The sequence below is a fragment of the Thalassophryne amazonica genome, chromosome 3 (assembly GCF_902500255.1).
Source record: "Thalassophryne amazonica chromosome 3, fThaAma1.1, whole genome shotgun sequence".
In the NCBI taxonomy this organism is placed as follows: domain Eukaryota; kingdom Metazoa; phylum Chordata; class Actinopteri; order Batrachoidiformes; family Batrachoididae; genus Thalassophryne; species Thalassophryne amazonica.
In genome coordinates, this window is record NC_047105.1 from 97087107 (window position 1) to 97110873 (window position 23767).

General features: G+C 43.0%; 1 protein-coding gene across 1 annotated transcript; it reads right to left on the minus strand.

Moving 5' to 3' along the window:
- Nucleotides 1–5: 5 nt before the first annotated feature.
- On the minus strand, nucleotides 6–21166 carry psmd6 (proteasome 26S subunit, non-ATPase 6). Its single transcript, XM_034167157.1, has 8 exons — nucleotides 20905–21166; nucleotides 20606–20811; nucleotides 18690–18835; nucleotides 18356–18575; nucleotides 15059–15167; nucleotides 5916–6084; nucleotides 315–392; nucleotides 6–193 (listed from the first exon to the last, which is right to left on the minus strand). Exons 1-8 carry the CDS (start codon nucleotides 21047–21049, stop codon nucleotides 97–99), a joined length of 1170 nt encoding a protein of 389 aa, XP_034023048.1. The 5' UTR covers nucleotides 21050–21166; the 3' UTR covers nucleotides 6–96.
- Nucleotides 21167–23767: the final 2601 nt, after the last annotated feature.

Here is a 23767-nt window from a genome sequence, read left to right on the forward strand (position 1 = left end):
TCTTCTTAATGATGGCCACACAGTGACGTTGTAAACAAAGTTTATTATATACACAGAGTCACTGTAGTTTGCACACGAGAAAAGCCTGGAATCTGGTCACATGTTGATGACTCTGGACAGCTTCTGGACTCTGTTCAGCAGCAAGTCACCTTTTTTGATTGTTTCTTGGTACTGCCAGTTCTTGCTGTCAGGTCTGTAAAAGAAAGGGGGGGGGGGGGGGGACATACAGGTAGTCGAATTATTGAATTAGTTGCTGAACTACAACCTGCATGTGCTGTTTGTGGGGTTTTTATTATTATTGTTTTTTTGCTTACCTGTTTGTTTCCACAATCTCATTTACTTTGTCAATCTTGCAGTGGAGACGACCGGCAGCTATGAAGCGGGACAGTTCCCTGAAGAGGGAGAAAGCACTTTCGTAACACATGCATTGCACGCACGTTGCTTTTGAGACAGTTGACTGCTGCACATCACGAATGATTGTGCATGTATACTGTGCTGGGTTTCTGTTCTACCTTTCCACATTTTCTTTGATAACAGCATTCTCTTCTGTGACTGTTTTTTGGAAGTGATTTTTGCAGGGTGCAATCAGATTTGGCATGTGTGTGCTTTCTTTGTAAACGAGCACCAAACATGTTCGTGCTATATAACTTTAAAGACATAAATGCCTAATGGTCCAATCCCAATACTCTCCCATCGCCCTACCCCTTCATTTTCTACATTCATGTGAATGAAAGGGTGAAGTGGTAGTCAAAGGGAGCATAGCCTCTGTCCTCTTTTTTGTAATCTTTTGGGTTATAGAGCTTCATGTCTGTTTTGGGGAGCGTTCAGAAAAGTGAAGCACAGGAAGTGACTCTTCATAACTCTGCCTTCTTTCCCAGTCACAATTATTTAATATTGCCAGTATGATGTCAAAATGTGAGCTGTGAAAAAGGAATTGGGTCTATTCTCTAGAAGTGCGTGGCAATAAATGTAACGGAACTGCCAAAATGAAAATCAGCACAACCCAGCCTGTGTTTCAAATTTTGCATTACAGAGAGGACGTGGCATCAGGGATGTCACAAGAATAGGACATTAATAGACTGTGCCAATGCCAGGGAGTTAACACAATCTACACAAAAAGGCCAAATGTTGACATAAAAATATAGTCCTTTAAGATTTAACTTCACATTCAGAAATAGTATTTACAATTTAATAATTTACTGATTAATCAGGCCAATTAATGTCATATTTCCATAATATTCATTGGCAGATTAAATTCTCACAAGGCTGTTTAAAAAAAAAAAAAGTATGCAGATGGTTAAAAATGGCATAGCACTGCTGTGCTTAGCTTCAGCATGGAAGCTCTGGTGCATGTTCTCCTTTCGCAGGCTAAGAACATTTCAGTGAGAGTTACCACTTTTTTTTTTTTTTTTTTTAATCAGGTGGAAAGAGCAAACTATTTTGTACTCGAGGCGAAATATGCGCACTGCACTAAATTACAAGATCATCCACAAACTATGTAATCTGACCATCTGATGTAAAATGTCCAATCTGAGACCACGTTGTAGGTTGTGGGTCATAACGTGTAAGCAGCAAACATGGTGACATCCAGCGATGCCACGTCTCCCTCAGCATCAACGAAAGAACAATTAACCAGGAAATAGTGAAGCAGCAGAAGGCAAGAATGTTTCAAAGAACAGAGCAAATTAAGTCTGTAAGTTAAGTCTGCAGAATATCTGCTTTATAGCTCTGCAATCGGCTACCCTGTTTTCTTAAATATCTGTACTTGCCACTGGAAAAAAAAAACACATCTGTCAAACAATACTATTTAAAGGAGACCTGCATTGAAAAAAATGCAGTCAGATTTTTTGAACAAAAAATGACTTACATTTACACATGAGATCCTTCTGAATGTAGTAAAGTAAATCTGCAAGCCCAGATCTGTCATTCAACGGAGAAATCTTCATTTGAAAATGACAAATTTACAGCTAACATTTAGCCCTCCGCAAACTGTCCCTCTCATCATGGACGTTACAGACAAGACCCTCTCCCAGCATGCATTGCGCCAACTGTAATTTGTGGATTTACGTTAGTTTGCATCTGCACCTTTTTCTTGTCTTATACAGAAGGATCTACTTTTTTAAAACTTCATATTGTCTTGCGGCACGTTTGGTGAGTACATATTTCTTTTATTTGTGCTTGAAAATTATTTTGGGGGACTTTTTCATACGCCCGTTTGATTGAGTGGTGTCGCAATGAAAATCTACTGTCTTTCGCCTCCGGTACAATTGCGGGATATGGAGGCGAGACCCGCAAAGAATCCCAGTCATTAAAAATATATAAACCTCTCTCAGCGTCCATGGAGCTCTGGGGCTCTGATTGCCGAGACGTGCGGTGCTGTGGATTTTGCCGCAAGAAGTCTGTCCTTGCAGCAACAGGTGTACCGGCCGCTTCGCATTAAAACAGCGAGCGTAATCTCAGGACTTGTGCCAAGTGTGCTGCAGCTCCATTCAGTAGACAGAGGTGATGCCGGTGTTGTGCGCTGAATCTGGCACAACACCAGCTGCAAAGCAGACACGGGCGGTGTGAGTGGCCCGCGTCGGCGGTTAACGAGCCCGCAGACTTAATAAGCGCGGCGGAGGCAGAGAGCGGGAGAGGAAGAACGGCGGCCGCTGTCGATGTCGTTGCTGATCTGAGCACACAGATCTGTATCTCACATTCATTGCAGCTTACTTTTGGATGTTGAAACCAGGACGCGTATAAGTAACATTACTAACATAAAAATTTCAATGCGGGATCGGACTGAAGGCGGGAGCGCGTCATCTTGTCCCTGACGTCATGGAAATGATACGGCTGTACAAACTGTTTTCACAAAGGGCTAAATTTGAGCTGCAAATTTGTTATTTTTAAACGAAGATTTCTCCACTGAATTACAAATTTGGGCTTACAGATTTACTTTACTGCATTCACAAGGGTCTTATAAATACATATCAGCTATTTCTTTCTGAAATCTGACCACATTTATTTCAATGCAGGTCTACTTTAATAGTATTTACTAAACCCCTATCATCCTCAACTATACATTAAAACATTTTTTCTACATAAAGATCAATTTAGAGCACTTGATCTGTAGCTGTCCTGTCAATACTGATTATTCCATTAGTTGCAAGAAAGGCCCAAAGAATTTTTTTTGTTACAGTATTTTGCTTCAAATTATTTTCCCAGCAGATGTCAATGAAGACTGAGTAGGTCAACTCCAAGTAATGAACCGTCTTGTTTTGTTCATTCACTTATTGCCGTAAAAGTGCTGCATCCCATCAAACACTCCCTGACTCCACTATTATAAGCTGGTTGATGACACACTCGAGCTCGACAACTGCAAGATTCAAACACGGCAGAATTTCAAGTCGAAGTTGGAGTGTCCTAAAAATTAAGGCCAAATTATCTCAGTGAGTGTATTTTGAAATTAAGGCGACTTGACTGGAAATGTGTTCAGTATCTGGTTATAGAATACAAGTGACCCAATATCAATAACTTGGAGTTCACTTGTGCAGTTTCCTCACTGTATCGATTTGCCTCATTTTCTGATGTTGGATACTCACGGGTCCCTGCTGAGCGTCGCTACGTTGGAATTTACCCCGGTAGATGAGAGGGTCGCCTCCCTGTGCCTTCGGGTGGCGGGGGAGAAAACTCTGACTGTTGTTTGTGCGTATGTACCGAACAGCAGTTTGGAGTATTTGGCTTTCTTGGAGTCCCCGAATGAAGTCTTGTATAAGGCTCCGGTGGGGGACTCCATTATTCTGCTGGGGGACTTCAACACATGTCAGAAATGACAGACACCAGGAGAGGTGTGACTGGGAGGAATGGCTTCCCCGATCTAAACCTGAATGGTCTTTTGTCACTGGACTTCTGTGCTAGTCACGGACTGTCCATAATGAACACCATGTTCGAACATAAGGATGCTCATAAGTGTACATGGTACCAGAGCACCCTAGGCCGAAGATCGATGATCGATTTTGTGATCGTATCATCTGATCTGAGGCCGCATGTTCTGGACACTCGGGTGAAGAGAGGGGCAGAGCTGTCAACTGATCACCATCTGGTGGTGAGTTGGATCAGAGGGTGGGGGAGGACTTTGGACAGACTTGGTAAGCCCAAACGGATAGTGCAGGTGAACTGGGGACGTCTGGAGGAGCCCACTGTCCAACAGATCTTCAACTCACACCTCCGGCGGAGCTTTTCTAGCATCTCTGTGGAGGTTGAGGGCATTGAACCAGCATGGGTAATGTTCAAAGCTTCCATTGCTGAAGCTGCTGCGGGGAGCTGTGGCCTGAAGGTCTTAGGTGCCTCAAGGGGTGGTTACCCTCAAACACCGTGGTGGACACTGGTGGTCAGGGAAGCCATCCGACCAAAGAAGGAAGCCTTGTGGAATATGTTATCTCGGAGGACTCCAGAGGCAGTTGCAAGGTACCAAGAGGCCTGAAGGGTGGCAGCCTCTGCTGTGGGGGAGGCAAAGCAGTGGGTGTGGGAGAAGTTCGGAGCAACCATGGAGAAGGACTTTCAGTCGGCACCAAGGTGCTTCTGGAGGACCATGAAGCACCTCAGGATCGGAAAACGGAGAATCATCCAAGCTGTCTACAGTAAGGATGGGACTCTGTTGACCTCAATTGAGGATGTAATCTGACGCTGGAAGGAACACTTTGAGGAACTCCTGCATCAGACCAGGGTGCCCTCTACAGTAGAGGCAGAGCTGGAAGCTGATGGAGGATTTCCATCAATTTCCCTGGTGGAACTCAAACAACTCCCCAGTGGCAAGGCCCCGGGGGTTGATGAGATCTGTCCAGAAATACTGAAGGCTCTGGGTGTGGAGGGATTGTCTTGGAGGCGTCTCTTCAACACTGCATTGAGGTCTGGGACAGTGCCTAAGGAGTGGGGTGGTGCTCCCCATATTTAAAAAGAGGGGATTAGAGAGAGTGTGCCAACTACAGGGGCATCACACTACTCAGCCTCCCTGGTAAAGTCTACTCCAGGGTGCTGGAAAGGAGGGTTTGGCCAACAGTCAAACCTCTGATTGAAGAGGAACAACGTGGGTTCCATCCTGGTCGTGGAACACTCGCCCAGCTCTTTACTCTCACAAGGATCCTGGAGGGTGCCTGGGAGTATGCCCACCCAGTCTACATATGTTTTGTGGACTTGGAGAAGGCGTATGATCAGGTACCCAGGGAGATACTGTGGGAGTAGGAATGAGGGGTCCCTTCTCAGGGCCATCCAATCTCTGTACTCACTAAGCAAGAACTGTGTTCGGGTGCTCAGCAGTAAGTCGGACTTGTTTCTGGTGGGGGTTGTGCCTTGTCACAATCCTGTCTGTGATATTCATGGACAGGATGTCGGGGGGGGGGAGGCTTTCCGGTTTGGTGGGCTCAGGGTCTCATCACTGCTTTTTGCAGATGATGTGGTCCTGTTGGCTTCATCAGTCTGTGACCTCTGACACACAATGGATCAGTTCGCAGCTGAGTGTGAAGTGGCTGGGATGATGATTAGTACCTCTAAATCTGAGGCCATGGTTCTCAGCAGGAAACGATGGATTGCCTACTATAGGTAGGGAATACGGTCTTGCCCCAAGTGTAGGAGTAAGGTGTAAGGAGCCAGGTGAGGTGGTTCAGGCTTCTGGTAAGGATGCCTCCTGGGCGCCTCCCTTGGGAGGTGTTCCAGGCACGTCCATCTGGGAGGAGACCCCAACCCAGGACTAGGTGGAGAGATTATATCTCCACACTGGCCTGGGAACGCCTTGGGATCCCCCAGTCAGAGGTGGTCAATGTGGCACGGGAAAGGGGAGTCTGGTAGAGACTCCTGCTAGAGCTGTTGCCCCCGTGACCCTATCCCGGATAAGCAGTTGAAGATGAGAGATGAGAGAGTTTGGTTTGCGTTTAACTCACTGGTCAATGAACTCTGTGCTGACGCCAAAGGCTTCGGCCATGTAGCCCAGGGTGAGTGAGCGGTAAGACTCCAGCAGTTGGCTGTAGGCCTGTATCCTCATCTCCCTCACATAGTAGCGATAGTGAGGTGCGAAGAGCCAATCCTTCTTCATCTCCTGCTCCACCAGGGCTGTGAAACAAAAACAAAGTTTCATGGACATTTTTACACATTGGTACAGGCAAAACAAGAGCCCAGAGCAGAGTGAAAGCAGAGCAGTAATATCCCATGTAGGCCTGTCGCGATAATAAGCGAAGTGCGCATCTCGGGCCGCGCAGTGCATTATGGGTACGCTAAATTTTTCTGCTACCAATCCACATTCAAAGACGGCAGAAAGCAGGGAAGAGTGCTATAATTTGGACTCTTTCAACCGCTGGAAAGTTGGCGATTTAAAGCATTTTTGTAAGCTCCGCAGATTGCTTGTTACACCCAGGACTGCGTACGACAGTAGAGAGAAATGGAAGGAAGAGCTGGCTGCCCTTGCGTGTGCTGCATCGGTACACAAACTACCGTCGGTGCCGACAAAGGAGGAAAAGAGGGCTGCTGTCGAAAATGACTATCAGTCCTTGTTGATAGTTGGAGACAAACAAATTTCTGACTGATGGATGGTTAGATGAAGTCCAGGGTCTCAAACTGTGGATATTGCAAAATATTTGCTCAGCAGGGATGAGAAATCGCTACTCCACCGGCTTCATAATGACTACAATGAAGGTGGGTCTCACATATAACCTCTTTGGTGTCACGTTTGTTTTGATAAGTTGACAGACATACAATAATATGTGCATGCATGCAGTTTGTTTATAGAACATGTCAATATTACGCGCCACGTCATTCATGGCGCGACATTACAGTCATAAGCCAATGCACGAAAACGGCGCCATCAACCACATTATAATTCTACACGGTTTCAGGATATTGACAATAAATGTGTGCAAGAAACTTACAATTTTAGTCCATCTTTTATGTCCGTCTGGATCTTTCTTTTCTACGGGGAAATTGTGTAGAATGAACGGAGGCTTACAACCACATTTCTTCTTTCTGTCTTTGGGTGGACTCGGCGGAGCTTTGCAATCGTGTGTTTTCAGCCACCTTTCAGGCCTATAAATTCCGTTCGAGCATTTGAAAACAGCACAGTGCGCACCTGTCATTATAGTATGCATATCTTAAGGCTTAAAGCCTTTGAAACAATCCCTGTAAGCCTTAACTTTCACAGTCCTCAAATGCTACCGTATACAAAATTCAATGGGAGCAGTGTGTTTAGTAGCTGGAATTTTTGACCCGTTTGACCCACGCATGCGCAAATGCGTTGCGCACTTCGCTTATTACCGCATCGACTTATCGTTATTTCCTATTTCTTCCAAAATAGGAACCTAAAAGACAAAGCGCCCCGATCCACATTTATGTTGAATCACTGTCCCTGTATGAGATCAGTCTGTGTTGCATGCACTTTTACAGACAACACCAACTTATGACAAAAATTGATATTTTACATAAATTAGTGTAAGATTTCATGGATAGGATTCCTTGCCGAATAACAACCCCGTCTATGGTGATTTTAAAGCTGTACAGAGTACCATTTTATGCAATGCCCTCACTTGTGCAAAAATCAAAAAAATCTTAAAATTGACAAAAATTTAAGGTGTGAAATATAACACAAAATAATGAAATAAGAAATTTACATCATATTTAACTTTACCTGGCTCAAGGTATGGATCTGACAATAGATAAAAAACAAAACAAAAAAAACAACAAATCTTAAATTATTTATTTTATTCCACTTTGCATAACCACATTAAATGACCCATCATATGGAGAAAATGGGCTATTATTTCAGGCTCTGAGGGGGTCATTAGCCCATTCCACCCTTTTGAAATATGAATTAGTGATTTAGGATATTTTTTTTTATCATTTTTCACATTTCAATTCTAATGTTGAATATTCTTGACAATGAAAGTTCATTGCTCTTTGAAAGATGTACTTGCATTTTTATGCTATATTATCATTAAATCAATTACATAAATGGTCTTAAAACAACAAATACCGTGATACTGAGGAAATATATTATCCAGCAAAATTTGATATTGTGACGGGCCTAATCCCCCCAAACACATGCACCTGCAACAGCAGGGACTGACACGGCAAAGTCTTCCTTTGTGCATGCTTTGAAATTATTCAATGTTCGAAGCTTAGTGATGTATTAACTACTGCAGCATAATCTTTGTGCACAAACAAACCTACAAGGGGCCACCAGCTTAATTTCTCCAGTTCAGCACAGTGAAAAGAGTCTACAGTTTGCCACTGGTGTAAATTTATTTTTAATGTAGTATGCAAGCGCAAATTCCTCTGCTGTAAATGTTAATGACTCAGACTATTAATGATAAAGAAAACCAGAAAACTTACTGATTGTAGCAGTTGTATATGTCAAACACATCAACAGCAACAAAACAATAGAACGAATCCTCAAACAAATAAAGGAACCTTATCTCTAAGGGAGGCACCAGCCACCCTCCCAATGAAGCCCATTTCAGCCGCTTGTCCCCACAATCTAGTTCTTTTGGTCATGACCCAACCCTCATGACCATAGGTGAGAGTAGGAACAAAAACTGACCAGTAGACCGAGAGCTCCACCTTTTGGCTCGGCTCCATTTTTGTCACGGCTCCATTTTTGTCACAACAGTACAACAACGCCGCCCCTGCTGCAGCGATTCTCCGGCCAATCTCACACTCCATTGTACCCTTACTTGTGAACAAGACCCTGAGGTACTTGAACTCCTTCACCTGGGGCAAGACCTCATTCCCTACCCGGAGTAGGCAATCCATCGGTTTCCTGCTGAGAAGCATAGCCTCAGATTTACAGGTGCTGATCCTCATCCCAGCCACTTCACACTTGGCTGTGAACCGATCCAGTGAGTGCTGGAGGTCACAGGCTGATGAAGCCAACAGAACCACATCATCTGCAAAAAGCAGTGATGAGACTCTGAGCCCACCAAACTGGAAACACTCCTCCCCCCAACTATGCCTTGATATCCTGTCCATGAATATCACAAACAGGACTGGTGACAAGGCGCAGCCCTGGCGGAGGCCAACCTCCACTGGAAATGAGTCAGACTTACTGCCAAGGACCCGAAAACAGCTCTCGCTTTGTGAGTACAGAGATTGGATGGCCCTGAGAAGGGACCGACCCCCTCACTCCATACTGTTGCACTTTTGTTTCATTTATTATTATGGCCACAGGAGATTGTCACCTCACCGAGTCTGGTCTGATTGATGTTTCTTCCGATAAGACCCCATCACACATAGCAAGAATGAGCAGGAATCAAGCCGGAATGGGAAAAAAAAAAACCCAAACTTCAAGGCGCAGTCGGGAGGGACAGACAGCCATGTACAACTGCCGGACATCCATGTGGAATGTGGGCAGATCCAGTCTGGACTGAGTTGTGCACACCTGCATGACTACAGCCCAAATGTTGTCTGTCAACAGTACGGGGAAACAGACTGTTGTCAGACTGCACCACAAACATAAATAAAGCACTCAGACTGCCAGACGGATGCGCTAGAGTGCTGTCACTCACGCACTTAACGATTCGCTCCACCACTCATTCCTTCACGTGCTCTGACCTCTGAGCAGGACATTGCACCGCCAGAATGGCCATGTGTGTCTCACACATGACGAACGGTCAGCACTGTGCTCATGGACACAGCACAGCGAGGGCGATGTGGAGTGCACGGCAAATGTGTCTGTTAAAGCTCAAACCTTCAGAATTTAGTGCATTCCTTTAAAGGATATGTCATATGTGTGATATTTTCTCTATGTATAAATGACAGTTACCGCCAATTTCGACAAACTGTCTGGAATTAGTTGTTTATAAGTAAAACCATAAGTGAAAAGTGTGTTGCGCTTCATGTCTCCTCCACACCGTCTGCCTTTTGCATGTTGAAAGTAAAATACTTTTTTCCTTCCTTCCTTAGGGGCAACAGCAGCCAGCTCGATCCGCTCTCTTCTGCTGAGGGAGGACTGAGCTCACAGCCATCTGACTATTGCAAGACATGTAACAGGTAAGTACTAAATGTATGATTTTAATTTACTATGCCAGCAAAACAAAAGTTTGCGGACTGAAAGTTAGCAGAGTTAAATTTGGTGGAAGCTAAGTGGTCCACTGATGGTTTTCAAAATTAGCTGAAAAGCTAATCTGCTAACAAAAAGTTAACATTGCTAATTAGCGGTTAGCAAATTAGCGGAACTGTGCCAAACACTGGTGGCTTCCCTCACTTGTCTCCTTCCAGCATGGTGATTTATTTTTTGAGAACTGCCTACCTGACAGATTTACCATAAAGTACCACACTGTTTGTGGTTCTGAATGACTGATGTAAATTAAGTCTAAGAAATACAACCCCTGGCAAAAATTATGGAATCACCAGCCTCGAAGGATGTTCATTCAGTTGTTTAATTTTGTAGAAAAAAAGCAGATCACAGACATGACACAAAACTAAAGTCATTTCAAATGGCAACTTTCTGGCTTTAAGAAACACTATAAGAAATCAAGAAAAAAAATTGTGGCAGTCACTAACGGTTACTTTTTTAGACCAAGCAGAGGAGAAAAAAATATGGACTCACTCAATTCTGAAGAATAAATTATGGAATCACCCTGTAAATTTTCATCCCCAAAACTAACACCTGCATCAAATCAGATCTGCTCATTAGTCTGCATCTAAAAAGGAGTGATCACACCTTGGAGAGCTGTTGCACCAAGTGGACTGACATGAATCATGGCTCCAACACGAGAGATGTCAATTGAAACAAAGGAGAGGATTATCAAACTTTTAATAGAGGGTAAATCATCACACAATGTTGCAAAAGATGTTGGTTGTTCACAGTCAGCTGTGTCTAAACTCTGGACCAAATACAAACAACATGGGATGGTTGTTAAAGGCAAACATACTGGTAGACCAAGGAAGACATCAAAGCGTCAAGACAGAAAACTTAAAGCAATATGTCTCAAAAATCGAAAATGCACAACAAAACAAATGAGGAACGAATGGGAGGAAACTGGAGTCAACGTCTGTGACAGAATTGTAAGAAACCGCCTAAAGGAAATGGAATTTACATACAGAAAAGCTAAACGAAAGCCATCATTAACACCTAAACAGAAAAAAACAAGGTTACAATGGGCTAAGGAAAAGCAATCGTGGACTGTGGATGACTGGATGAAAGTCATATTCAGTGATGAATCTCGAATCTGCATTGGGCAAGGTGATGATGCTGGAACTTTTGTTTGGTGCCGTTCCAATGAGATTTATAAAGATGACTGCCGGAAGAGAACATGTAAATTTCCACAGTCATTGATGATATGGGGCTGCATGTCAGGTAAAGTCACTGGGGAGATGGCTGTCATTACATCATCAATAAATGCACTAGTTTATGTTGATATTTTGGACACTTTTCTTATCCCATCAATTGAAAGGATGTTTGGGGATGATGAAATCATTTTTCAAGATGATAATGCATCTTGCCATAGAGCAAAAACTGTGAAAACATTCCTTGCAAAAAGACACATAGGGTCAATGTCATGGCCTGCAAATAGTCCGGATCTTATTCCAATTGAAAATCTTTGGTGGAAGTTGAAGAAAATGGTCCATGACAAGGCTCCAACCTGCAAAGCTGATCTGGCAACAGCAATCAGAGAAAGTTGGAGCCAGATTGATGAAGAGTACTGTTTGCCACTCATTAAGTCCATGCCTCAGAGACTGCAAGCTGTTATAAAAGCCAGAGGTGGTGCAACAAAATATTAATGATGTGTTGGAGCGTTCTTTTGTTTTTCATGATTCCATAATTTTTTCCTCAGAATTGAGTGATTCCATATTTTTTTCTCCTCTGCTTGGTCTAAAAAGGTAACCGTTGCTGACTGCCACAATTTTTTGTCCTGATTTCTTATAGTGTTTCTTAAAGCCAGAAAGTTGCCATTTGAAATTACTTTAGTTTTGTGTCATGTCTGTGATCTGCTTTTATTCTACAAAATTAAACAACTGAATGAACATCCTCCGAGGCCGGCGATTCCATAATTTTTGCCAGGGGTTGTATTCAGTGAGTTGGAAGAATAAACTGCCCTGTCCCAACCTTTCTTTTTCTTTGAAAATGCTGCAGGTCTTAAATGTAGGAATGGATGTATATCCATTCCTACATTCCCCCCACCACCACCACGTATTTTATATCATCCGAACTTTTCTGATTTGGAGTTATAAAAAACAAACCAAAAAGAACAATTACAAACATATAGTTGAACTGTATATAGAAAAACATTATAAGCTGTGTTATCTTTATTCATTCATTTTAAAGGTCAAATATGTTTTGTGGCTCTAGAAGAAAATTATTTGTGGAAGATGGGACAAAAATGGCTCTTCTGAGAGTAAAGGTTGCAAACCACTGACCCCTTCATAAAATTTTGATCATACTAGTCTGAGAAGCTATCTGTATAACTGTTGCCCAAAAAAAGGGCAGAGATATTATAGAGCTCACACAGCAAGAATGGACAAGTGGATTAAGTAACAAGCATAAAGGCTAAGTTTGGGCTGTATAAGACAAGCACAATTACAGAAAAGCAAAGCATAAGGTGCACGTACATTCACATAAAAGCAGAGGATCATGCAAGAAAATGTTTATAACTTTATATACATTCAGCAAAAACTGAAAACGTTTTATCATGCTATTACAGATTCACAAATACAATATTGATTGAATTAATGCGCATGATGTGATGATTAATGCGTCACTGAGACTCGCTGTCGGAGGCTCTGAGCTTCCAAATACCCGGGGCCTCTACCTTAGACCAGGAGGACCAGTAACAAAATTAGTGCTACTGGTCCCAACCAGTAGGCTCAAAAAATATTTCTCTAATCCTGAAAATATGTGTATTATGGGGGTGACATCCCATTCAGCTGTGTTGCGGGTGCGTTCCGCACCTCTGATGTGCACAATGATACACTGACTCGCAGTGACAGATGGTGCTTTCGGTTTGATTGCGCAATATCCACATCCACTTCACATGATGGATGCGTGTCACATACATGAAAATTCACTAAGGTATATCTTATATATTATATTCCAATTCTAAGGTGGAACTATGCTAGTATATAAAGGTATATCTAAATATCTAAAAAGGAAGAGTAAAATAGGAGAGTAGAAAAGAGTAGAGTAGAGCCACTTAGGTGCCTGGTCTTGAGAACCAGGGATGGTAGGATGAAAAGCTTTTTTATCCCATGGGAACTCTCCCTACCCACCCAAGCGGCTCAAGAAAATATAGTATAGGTAATTTAGTATGTAGACTAGTAGTAAAATTAAATGTAGTTAGTAGGCTAAGCTATAAATCTGGTATTTTATTATAGAAACAGAAGCCATGAGTGTGTGAGTGTACTGGTATCTATCTAAAGTAACTCTGTTAGCATTCTATAGGAAAATAAAAAGTATAATCATTATGCTATCAAATGGAAACCTAAGAACTTAGGTACTATATGTTGATATCTTTAAAGGAACACAAACTGATGAATCATTAAAAATCTACACCATGTAAAATAAAATTGTAAATAGCGAAAATAAGCTAGTTATAGTAGAAGAGCTAAATTAGCCATTAATCAGCCAACTGTACCCAGCAAGCTAACACGATAAACAAATATCAACATTTCCTTTGCACTCCCCGAACAGGATCCAGTGGAGGTGCATGTACGTGGCACAATTGGGACACGCTGGCAGGATGTGACGTGCCCCATCCATTTTGGGGTTCTGCCGTACGCGAACAAATTGTTCTGAATGCTGTTATGACGATGTATGAGTATGTAGATTGCAGTGGGTTTGTGGTCAGACTGCACATTGACTGTCAATGGGTGTCCCACCTGGAGTGCACCACAAGTGCTTTGCACGGGCGAATGGGCCCGCCCGTGTCACCTGCTCTGAGACTGCTGTCCGATGTTTTCAGACCGCACCTCAACACTTTTCGGATGTGGGTTGATTCGTCATTCGGACACCATTCTGCCCCATTCATGCCATGTGTGACGGGGATCTAAACAAAACCCCACTGTCACCAGTGCGGTTGCTCATGGAGCGAGCAAAATGAAAACCCTACTTCTGTGATACACGGTGACATAACTTATTTTGTGATTTGGTGCTGTAAAAATAAATTAAATTGAGCTTTTTAAAAACAAACAAAATAGAACTTACACAGAAAGCAGTGGCGGTGCCAAGGGGGGGCTTAAGCCCCCCTCAGCCACCCCAATAATTCTGCCAATAATGTGAATAGCGACTAACATATTTGTGGATTTCAACTGCAGTTTTGCACTGAGAATGTCTTAATATTGCATAACTGGGCAAGTGATGAACATGTGTGTTCAGTGATCCACCAATGCCGAATCACCCTTCACAAACAGAATTTTCAGTTTTGCAAATAAACATTTATTTATAAAAACCCACACACAAGTTACAAATCAGAAATTTGTGTTTGTGGATGACAAAGCATGTGTACAAATCAAAGGATATTTGTCAATCACCCTCTGTGCATTTGCGAGTATTAATGAGACAAATTTAACTCCATACTCCAAAAATTTAGGTTTCCTAAATATTTATTACGGCCACTCTTAAAACTTCACTTATCTTTATAATTTTATGACTGGTAAATTTAAGAATTGATTTAGATGAGATATACTTATTATCTCACAGTAATATATCACAATTATCTGGGAACTACTTTTTGCATATCGTTGTTCGGCAATCATTCTAAGTGATGTGTGTGTGCATTGATACCACATTTTAGAGGAGCACGGGTGACTAAAACATATACCTTGGTATTTATAAAGCAATTTACTATATATTGTTCATTTTGACAGCATTTTGTGGAACCCCTCCAACTTTTACCCCAGCCCCCCCTCAGCTCCCCCAACAAAAAATTTCCTGGCGCCGCCACTGACAGAAAGCCAATACTGGGTTCAAGACAACTCAAAGACTGTCCATATGTATTTGAGTTTTAATCCTTTCATGATACGAACATGTGGAGAACATTTTGCGTGATACGAAGCAACATAAATACATAAAAAAAACAACATAAAAAACATATTTTCTTACCCAGAGACTGGAAGAAGACAGAATAGCGGCACTCATAGAGGGAGAAAAGGTACTGTCGAACAGCAGGCAGACTGTGCAGCACCTCCAAGATCTCTGCTCCTTTTATTACCTACAGTAAAACAAATCCACTGAATAAGAGCAAGCCAACAAACAAAATGGATCATCTTCCATTGTGTGTGTGTGTGTGTGTGTGTGTGTGTGTGTGTGTGTGTGTGTGTGTGTGTGTGTGTGTGTGTGTGTGTGTGTGTGTGTGTGTGTGTGTGTGTGTGTGTGTGTGAGTGACAGAGCTGGCTACAGACAGAGACTGCTGCCGGGACCCTTTGCTAGGATGGTTGGCTGCAAGCTGCTGTGGATTTGACTGTGTGTGTCCTTTATGAATATTTTGTTACAAATGTCTTCAAATATTTGTAACAAAATATGGCTTGCTGTGTGGCAAACAGAGGTGGGAACAGCTAACCAAAAAGGTAGCTTTGATAATCGCTAATCAGCCAACTGAAAAGTTATCTTTTATAATGCTTAACCGATAAACCACCAAAACATTTATGGGAAGCCACAGCTAACCGCTAACCGATAATTTAATAAGTTGGTGGTGTTGTCTTCTTAAACGTGCATGCAGCACGGTATAATTTCATACAGGGCCAGTGATTTATCACAAATATGTATCAGTAAACTTTGGTTTTTAAGTTCCTCCTAGTCTGGAAGAGGAAAAAAATAAAGTAAGCAATTCCATTTATTCTTCCAAAACTTTTGGATGGAGCCAAACAGGATGGTTCATTGTTGTATGCTGTCGACTCTCAGTGCCAGTTACACAGTCTATGCTCACTAGTGGTCGATCGATTATTGGTGCCGATATTCAGTATTTTTGCTGATATTGGTATCGGCCATTTATAGTGGCTGATATGGTATGTAGGGTTTAATTTGGTCAGCTAAGGTGAGGATGAGTCCGCCTATAGAGAGGAGGTGCAGCAGTTGTCAGTCTGGTGTAGGGAGAACAATTTGATCCTCAACGACAAAGGAGATGGTGGTGATCTATAGAAGGAGGAAAACAGTCATTCAGCCACTGGTCAGCGATGGGGACTGCGTGGAGTGGGTCTCTGAATTTTGTTTTCTGGGCGTGTATTTGAGAGACGACCGGACTTTGAGCACAAACACTATGGCTACCATCAAGAAGGCACAGCAGAGACTACTTCCTGAGGGTTCTCAGGAATAACCATCTGCCACAGAGACTGCTGGTGTCCTTCTATCAACAGGAAAGCTCTCCAGAGGGTCGTCACCACAGTCCAGAAGATCACTGGTTGTCTCTTGCCTTCATTAGAGGAACTGTATACAAGTTGTTGTCTCAGGAAGGCAAGGACTATATAATCAGAGACCCCCCCCCCCCCCCCCCCCCATCCTGGACACTATTTGTTTGAATTGCTGCCATCAGGCAGACGATACAGGGCACTTAAGGCCAGAACAAACAGACTTAAAAATAGCTTTGTGGGAAGAGCTATTTGTGCACTGAGTGCTGCTGGACCTGCCATTTTATGATTATGATTGAGTGTTTTTAACTAGGTTTTATGTAGAATTCTTTAGGGTTATTTATTTTAATTGTGCTTTTAAGAGATTGTTCTTAATTTCATTGTCATGCACAGTATTTTTTTCTGTTGTCGTGTACAATGATAATAATAAATTCTATTCTAAGTAGGGAGATGCCAGTCCGTGAACAACTATATAGGATAATAGCAGAACCTTAAAATCTGATCTCACAGGGACAGGAAGCCAATGAAGAGACGCCAAAATGGGTGTAATGTGGTCAAACTTTCTGCTTCGTGTCAAAAGTCTGGCAGCAGCATTTTGAACCAACTGGAGACCCCTAATGCTGGACTGCAGTAAACCAGAAAATAGAACATTGCAGTAGTCCAATCTAGAAGAAACAAACGCATGAATCAGGGTCTCAGCATCAGACATAGACAGGATGGGACGAATCACATTATCGCTTGCAGGGTTCTTGCCAGAAATTTCTAGTATCGCGGTGCTGTTGGAAACTATCACTGCGCAGAACGCTTCCACTCGAGGTCCTGTCCAACCTTGTGTCCTGAAGTCCTAAGACAAAAATGAAAATCTTTTAGTACCGTTTCTGGTCTGATTCTGTGCTGAACTGCTGATTAGTTAAAACTAATCTAAAATGTCTGTGTTTCATTGACACACTGTATGTGCAATAAACTTATTTGAAAGAAAAAAGAATGTACAGAAAAACAATTTAAAATGTGGGAGTTTCCAGATTTTTTTAAGTTTACACATTTCCCCTGCATCATTTTCAATTTGAAAAGGTTGAATTCCCAAGTCACAATATCACCAGGCTGGGGGCATTCACTGTGAAAATCTCACCTTGTCCTTGTGATTCAGATTTTGACACTCCTCTATACTGTCAAAAAAAAAAAAAAAAATTGAAAAACAAAAGGTCCAGCTTTCCTCCCCGAGTCAGCAGGTGCATTTCTGGAAGACGTCTTATTTCTTATTACAAAGGCCTATTGAGAAGGGCCCATCATATGGGCCCCAGACTTCAGGCACTGGGGAGCTATTAGCCCATATCACAGGAATTCATTAAAATATGAATCCCTGCTTTCTTGTTGTAGCAAAGTCCCACCCACAGCACTACGTGATTTGTTTCATGTCAAAACTTCAGCCTGTCAGTGCTGAAGGCTGCTGTCCCACAGACTGTCATAGGGGAAGATAGCAGATCAAAGCTGTGTCAGCTGTATTAATTTATTTGTTCACGTATTCAACTTCATAATGTTATTTGTAGCTCCTTGCACTTTTTGTGTGAAGGTCATGTTGAAAGGTTCTGTGAATTAAACATATGCTGCAAAACATGTAAAGGAAGATTTGTGTTACGAGTGTGTTATACTAAATTTTGACACATTTTACTGCAGACAAATATTGGTATCGGCCCTAAAAAAAAAAAAAAAAAAAAAAATCCATATAGGTTGGCCTCTAAGCTCACACACGGAGAAGGATGACCCACCTCCTGGCGAAAGCAGGAGAGAGGGACAGAAACAGTAGCAGTGTGGAAAAAACAATCTAAATGGAAAATACACGTTATTCCAGGGACACACATTTGAGAATGTGTGTCCCTGGGACATGGTACATATCATATATTGTGTACAGCCATGTTGACTTCACGCCAGGATGGTGTAAGTGCAAACGATGATCAATCATCAAAAAATACAAATGTATGGTACTCTAGGGTAAATCTGGAATAGACATTTGTCAAAACCCGACCATGACCTATGTAACCACATGCACATTACCTACCTTTTCACGGAGGTCTGGCCTTTTGAGGGCAATCATACAGACATACACAGTGTAGGTGACAAAGGTCTTGTAGTCCATGAGCTCATAAGAGGTGAAAGTGGAAACTGTGTCGAGGAAAAGCTCGGCTGCCTGCTTGAAGTCTCTGATGGCCACACAGTACAAACCCTGGTAGACCTTCAGACGATTCCTCCGATCCCAGTCTCCTCCCTCCTCGATGAGGCTACAAAAACAGGACAAAGGCAAGGATGATCAGGAGACACATTATTAATATTACTGATACAATTGGCAGATTCTTGGTCACCATAGTGCTAATATTTGCTATTTGATTCGCAACCTCTTAGCTTTCTCAGAGTTGCGTGTGATGAGGTCACTATCCATGTAGAAGAGGCCGATCCTCAGCAGATAGAACACAATATCTAGCCGGTGACCCAGAGCAACTGTCTTGTCATAGGTCTTCCTGAAGGCTGTTAGGGCGCCCTCCTGTGGAAGCACAAAACAGATGTACATAATGTCAAAATTACTTCAGGTGCTGTATGTATAGTAGTTCATTAATGTGGTTTAAATAAATATGACAATATTAATATAGCCATTTCCAAACATCTGTACTATTAATCACAATATAACAAACACGAGGACCATTGGTGTACATATGACCTTTTTTTTAAAATCTACATTCGGCTTGAAATCACTCATATGGACAATGCCAATTCACAATATCACAATTTATTCACAAACACAACAAAATGAAAGTGAAACATCACTATATTGAATTAGAATTATTGAATTTCTGCTCTCAACGTGTGAGATTTTTGAAGTTAGATGTGCCTTGAAATTAATTTGTCAGTTTAATTTCCATCATTATATTATCTTGTAAATTTAATCACCAATCATGTAAATTCATATGTTATTTTATCACTTAATGCTGCCCCACATTCAGAGCTCTAAAATTTTTAACCTAAAGCAGCATATTTAAAAACTGGTCTCAACAAGTGCATTTAGGCAAGACTCTGCCTAGAACAAGTGAAAATTGCTTTCGTGCTTAGCCAAAATAAAATGAAGTTACAGTGGACCCTTGGTTTTTGAACAGCTCTCTTTACAAACAAATCAGTTCACGAACATATTTTTTGAATGGCAAATGTTCTTTGCCACTTCCCAATTAAAACTTGAAACACAAAAAAGAGAAAAAGAAAAGGGATTCAAACCCTGGTCTGATATTCCTGTACAGACAGAGCAAGCAAGGTTAATCATTTGTTTATTATATGGCTATTACATGCAAATTTACAGTATCACCCGAATATGAAAGCTGCTGACGGTTTTAGGCTTGTAGTCAGATCTGTTAGCTTTCTTCACCTCTGTGAAGAACTTGCTTAGAAGATGGTCAGTTTAGCTGGTAAGCTTGCAATCTGTGTGTTTTTTCCTGCGCTGTTTAGATATTTATGGAGTATTTGTGGCGACCCCAAACAAAACCAGGAGCAGCCGAATGGACAACAACAGTTCATGTCCAACGTGGTTTTTCTAATCGTGTTTTAGCTTCTGGTTGTAACAAATGTGATACCCGATCCAGACCGATTGTCATGGTAACGGGCTGATATGGGAAAATATCAGACCAGAAATCAGCCATGTAATAACATCAGTTATCAAGTTGTTCACCAATGAATATGGCTTTATCAGGGTGTATAAAGCCATATTCATTGGTAAAACAACTTGATAACGATTTTATCATATACCTATAAAAGATAAATGTTGTATGGTTTTCTGAAGGGTGTAAAAAGCCATATTCATTGGTGAACAACTTGATAACGATTTTATCATATACAGTGGTCCCTCATTTATCGCGGGAGTTACGTTCTAAAAATAACCCGCGACAGGCGAAATCCGCAAAGTCGTCAGCGTTATTTTTTTACTATTATAGATGTTTTAAGGCTGTAAAACCCCTCACTACACACTTTATACACTTTTCTCAAACAGGCATTAACATTTTCTCACTTTTCTCTTTCGTGTAAACACTCAAAGTTCAAACCTTAGTAGAAAAAAAATAGAACGTTTTCCTATAAATAATTATGACGGCTTTTAGAACTAATGAATTTAATTTTATCGATCAACCTACGAGGTTGGACACGTAAGAAATTATTAACAGTGACTCAGCAGCCCATATGATAAATGATTTTACTGACGTCCACATCTTTGTGTTCTAAACAAAGCATCCATCTTTACAGCAGTTGTGTGTGCTGACTGCTAGCTGATGCTTACCTTGTCTCCAATTCTGATCAGATATTCAGCTTTGGTCATCATGGCATCTCGTATCTCACTTTCTCCCAAATTCTTCTCTGCATCTTCCAGGACGTCGTCCAGACGTTTGAGCTCCTCTTCGTTGGCCTTCTTCATCTTACTCAGCAGATCACTGTCCAGCTGCCACTTCAGCTCCTTACACAGAGCCTCATAATACGGAGCCATATCTAAAACACACATACAAAACAAAGACATGATTTTACTCAAGTCACTCAAATGTCATAATAACGTCGCTCACCGAGAGGACACATTAAACTTACTGTTAGCTCTGATAGCTTCCATTAGCTCCGCTTTGACTTTAGCGTCCTGACGGTGGCCCTCCATCGTGAGTAGAAACTTCAGCTGTGCTATCTTCAGATCGGGGTTCTTCGGCAGACCCTCTTCCTCCAAATTCTCTAGCGGCATTTTTAAACAACACGCACAAAAACAAACAAACGAAATAAAGCTTTAATGGCAGGTACAAAAACAACAAGCTACTGAAACCAACAAACCAACGATGACTACAGAAAAACCAAACACTGCTTCCGCCGGAAAGAGAGCAGGAGCTCACAACTATCTCACACACCAAGAACTTACTGCCACCTGCTGGACATCACCTTAAACAGCAGCATTGACAATCACAATATTTTCTCTATATTCATCCCCTAGTGGTGTATAAGAGAACTACATATATCTAATTTAACAATAAAACGGCAAACAAGGGATTTAGATTTAGATTCATTAGATTCAGATTTTAGATTAGTTTAGATTTAGTGCAGAAAAAAGAAAAATCACAATTAACAAGGGAAAGAACATAAAGGTACTAAACTAATACAACATATAAAAAAAGAAAAATAATAAAATGAAAATAAATAAAAAGAAAAAAGTATTTTTGGGTGGCTTCAGCTCTACAATCAAAAACTATCTTCAGTTGTACACAACTACAAAAATGAAGACAGCAATACTCAAGATAAGAATACAGCATTACATATGAGTTTCTCTTTCTTCACAGTAAGCAGGCAACTACTGCCCGGGTTTGGTTCTTAGTGTCGTTTCTAAAATTCTAGAAAGAGTGTAGTGTTAGATCAGTTTGCGTGTTACCTTAAACAGAATAATGCATTGTGCCATCTTCAGTTTGGATTTAGACTAGGTTATTTCACAGACACTTGCTTCATATTCTTGGCAGATTATATTAAATGTGAAATTGATAAAAGTAATTATACTGGTTTAAGTCTTCTGTACATACAAAAAGCAGTCAACACCATTGACCGTGGTATTTTATTGCAGAAACTCAGTTCCTGCAGATTACATGGCAGATCAGTAAATTGGTTTAGATCCTACTGAGCTGTTGGGAAAGTGTCAGTACACGGACCCACAACAGGGGGCGCAAATGAACGGACAATGGAGAAAGTCAAATAACAAGGCTTTACTGTTGTGAACGTGCACAACGAATACAACCAATCACGAAATGGACAACAGTCAATTCACAAAAGTGTCATGTGGGCAGGCTCGAAGATAGGAGACGCCTCTCCAAGGTAAGACCCGAACCACACGGCTTCCTCCGCCACAGGACCCCGGAAATACTGGAGCCGCCAAGTCCCGAACTCCCAGGTGGCCACTGCCTCCGCGTGTCGGACCTGGTACTGCTGGCGAGGAACAAAGAACAGTTAGATGGGGGCGCGTTTGCACCCAAGACTCCGAACAGCAGGGAAGTTACCTCCACCTCTCGTTGGAACAGTAATCCACAAGCTATACACTAATCCAAAAGGATACACTCCGTCAGCTTTGATACGTTACCTCGTAGGTAGAAACGATATCTCGGCAATGAAGTGGAGGTGCCGTCCTGCTGATATACCCCACAGATGATTGCCGTCAGCTGTCTCAGGTGATGGGTGACAGCTGTCACCGTAGCTGCTCACGTGAGGCGGCGGCGCCCTCTGGTGCCTGGAGCCCGCACTCCAGGCAGGGCGCCCTCTGGTGGTGGTGGGCCAGCAGTACCTCCTCTTCAGCGGCCCACACAACAGGACCCCCCCCTCAACGGGCGCCTCCTGGCGCCCGACCGGGCTTGTCCGGGTGGCGACGGTAGAAGTCGGCCAGGAGGGCCGGGTCCAGGATGAAGCTCTTCTTCACCCAGGAGCGTTCTTCGGGACCGTACCCCTCCCAGTCCACCAGATATTGAAAGCCCCGGCCCATCCGTCGGACGTCCAACAACCGGCGCACTGTCCAAACCGGCTCGCCATCGATGATCCGGGCAGGAGGTGGTGCCGGACCGGGTGTACAGAGGGGCGAGGTGTGATGGGGCTTGAGCTTTGACACATGAAATACTGGATGGATCCGCAGTGAGGCTGGAAGCCGAAGCCTCACTGCGGCGGGATTGATGACCTTGAGAATTTTAAACGGTCCTATGTATCTGTCCTGCAGTTTTGGGGAGGCCACCTTTAGCGGGATGTCCTTCGTGGACAACCACACTTCCTGCCCGGGGCGATACGTAGGGGCCGGGGTCCGCCGCCGGTCTGCATGGGTCTTCGCCCTCATCCGGGCCTTCAACAAAGCAGAACGGGCGGCACGCCACACCCGACGGCACTTCCGCAGGTGGGCCTGGACCGAGGGCACACCGACCTCTCCCTCAACCACCGGGAACAATGGGGGCTGATACCCCAAACACACCTCAAAGGGGGAGAGGCCGGTGGCTGATGACACTTGACTGTTGTGGGCGTACTCGATCCAGGCCAGATGAGCACTCCAGGCCGCCGGGTGCGCGGCTGTCACACAACGCAGTGTTTGCTCCATTTCTTGATTGGCCCGCTCTGCTTGCCCATTGGTCTGGGGGTGATACCCGGACGAGAGACTGACCGTGGCCCCCAGTTCCCGGCAAAAGCTCCTCCAGACATGCGAGGAGAACTGGGGACCGCGATCGGAGACGATGTCTGATGGTATCCCATGCAGGCGGACGACATGGTGGACCAGGAGGTCCGCTGTCTCCTGGGCCGTTGGGAGCTTCGGGAGGGCCACGAAGTGGGCCGCCTTGGAGAATCGGTCCACTATCGTGAGGATCACGGTGTTTCCCTGGGATGGCGGGAGGCCCGTGACAAAATCCAGGCCGATGTGGGACCAGGGGCGATGAGGCACGGGCAGCGGCTGTAG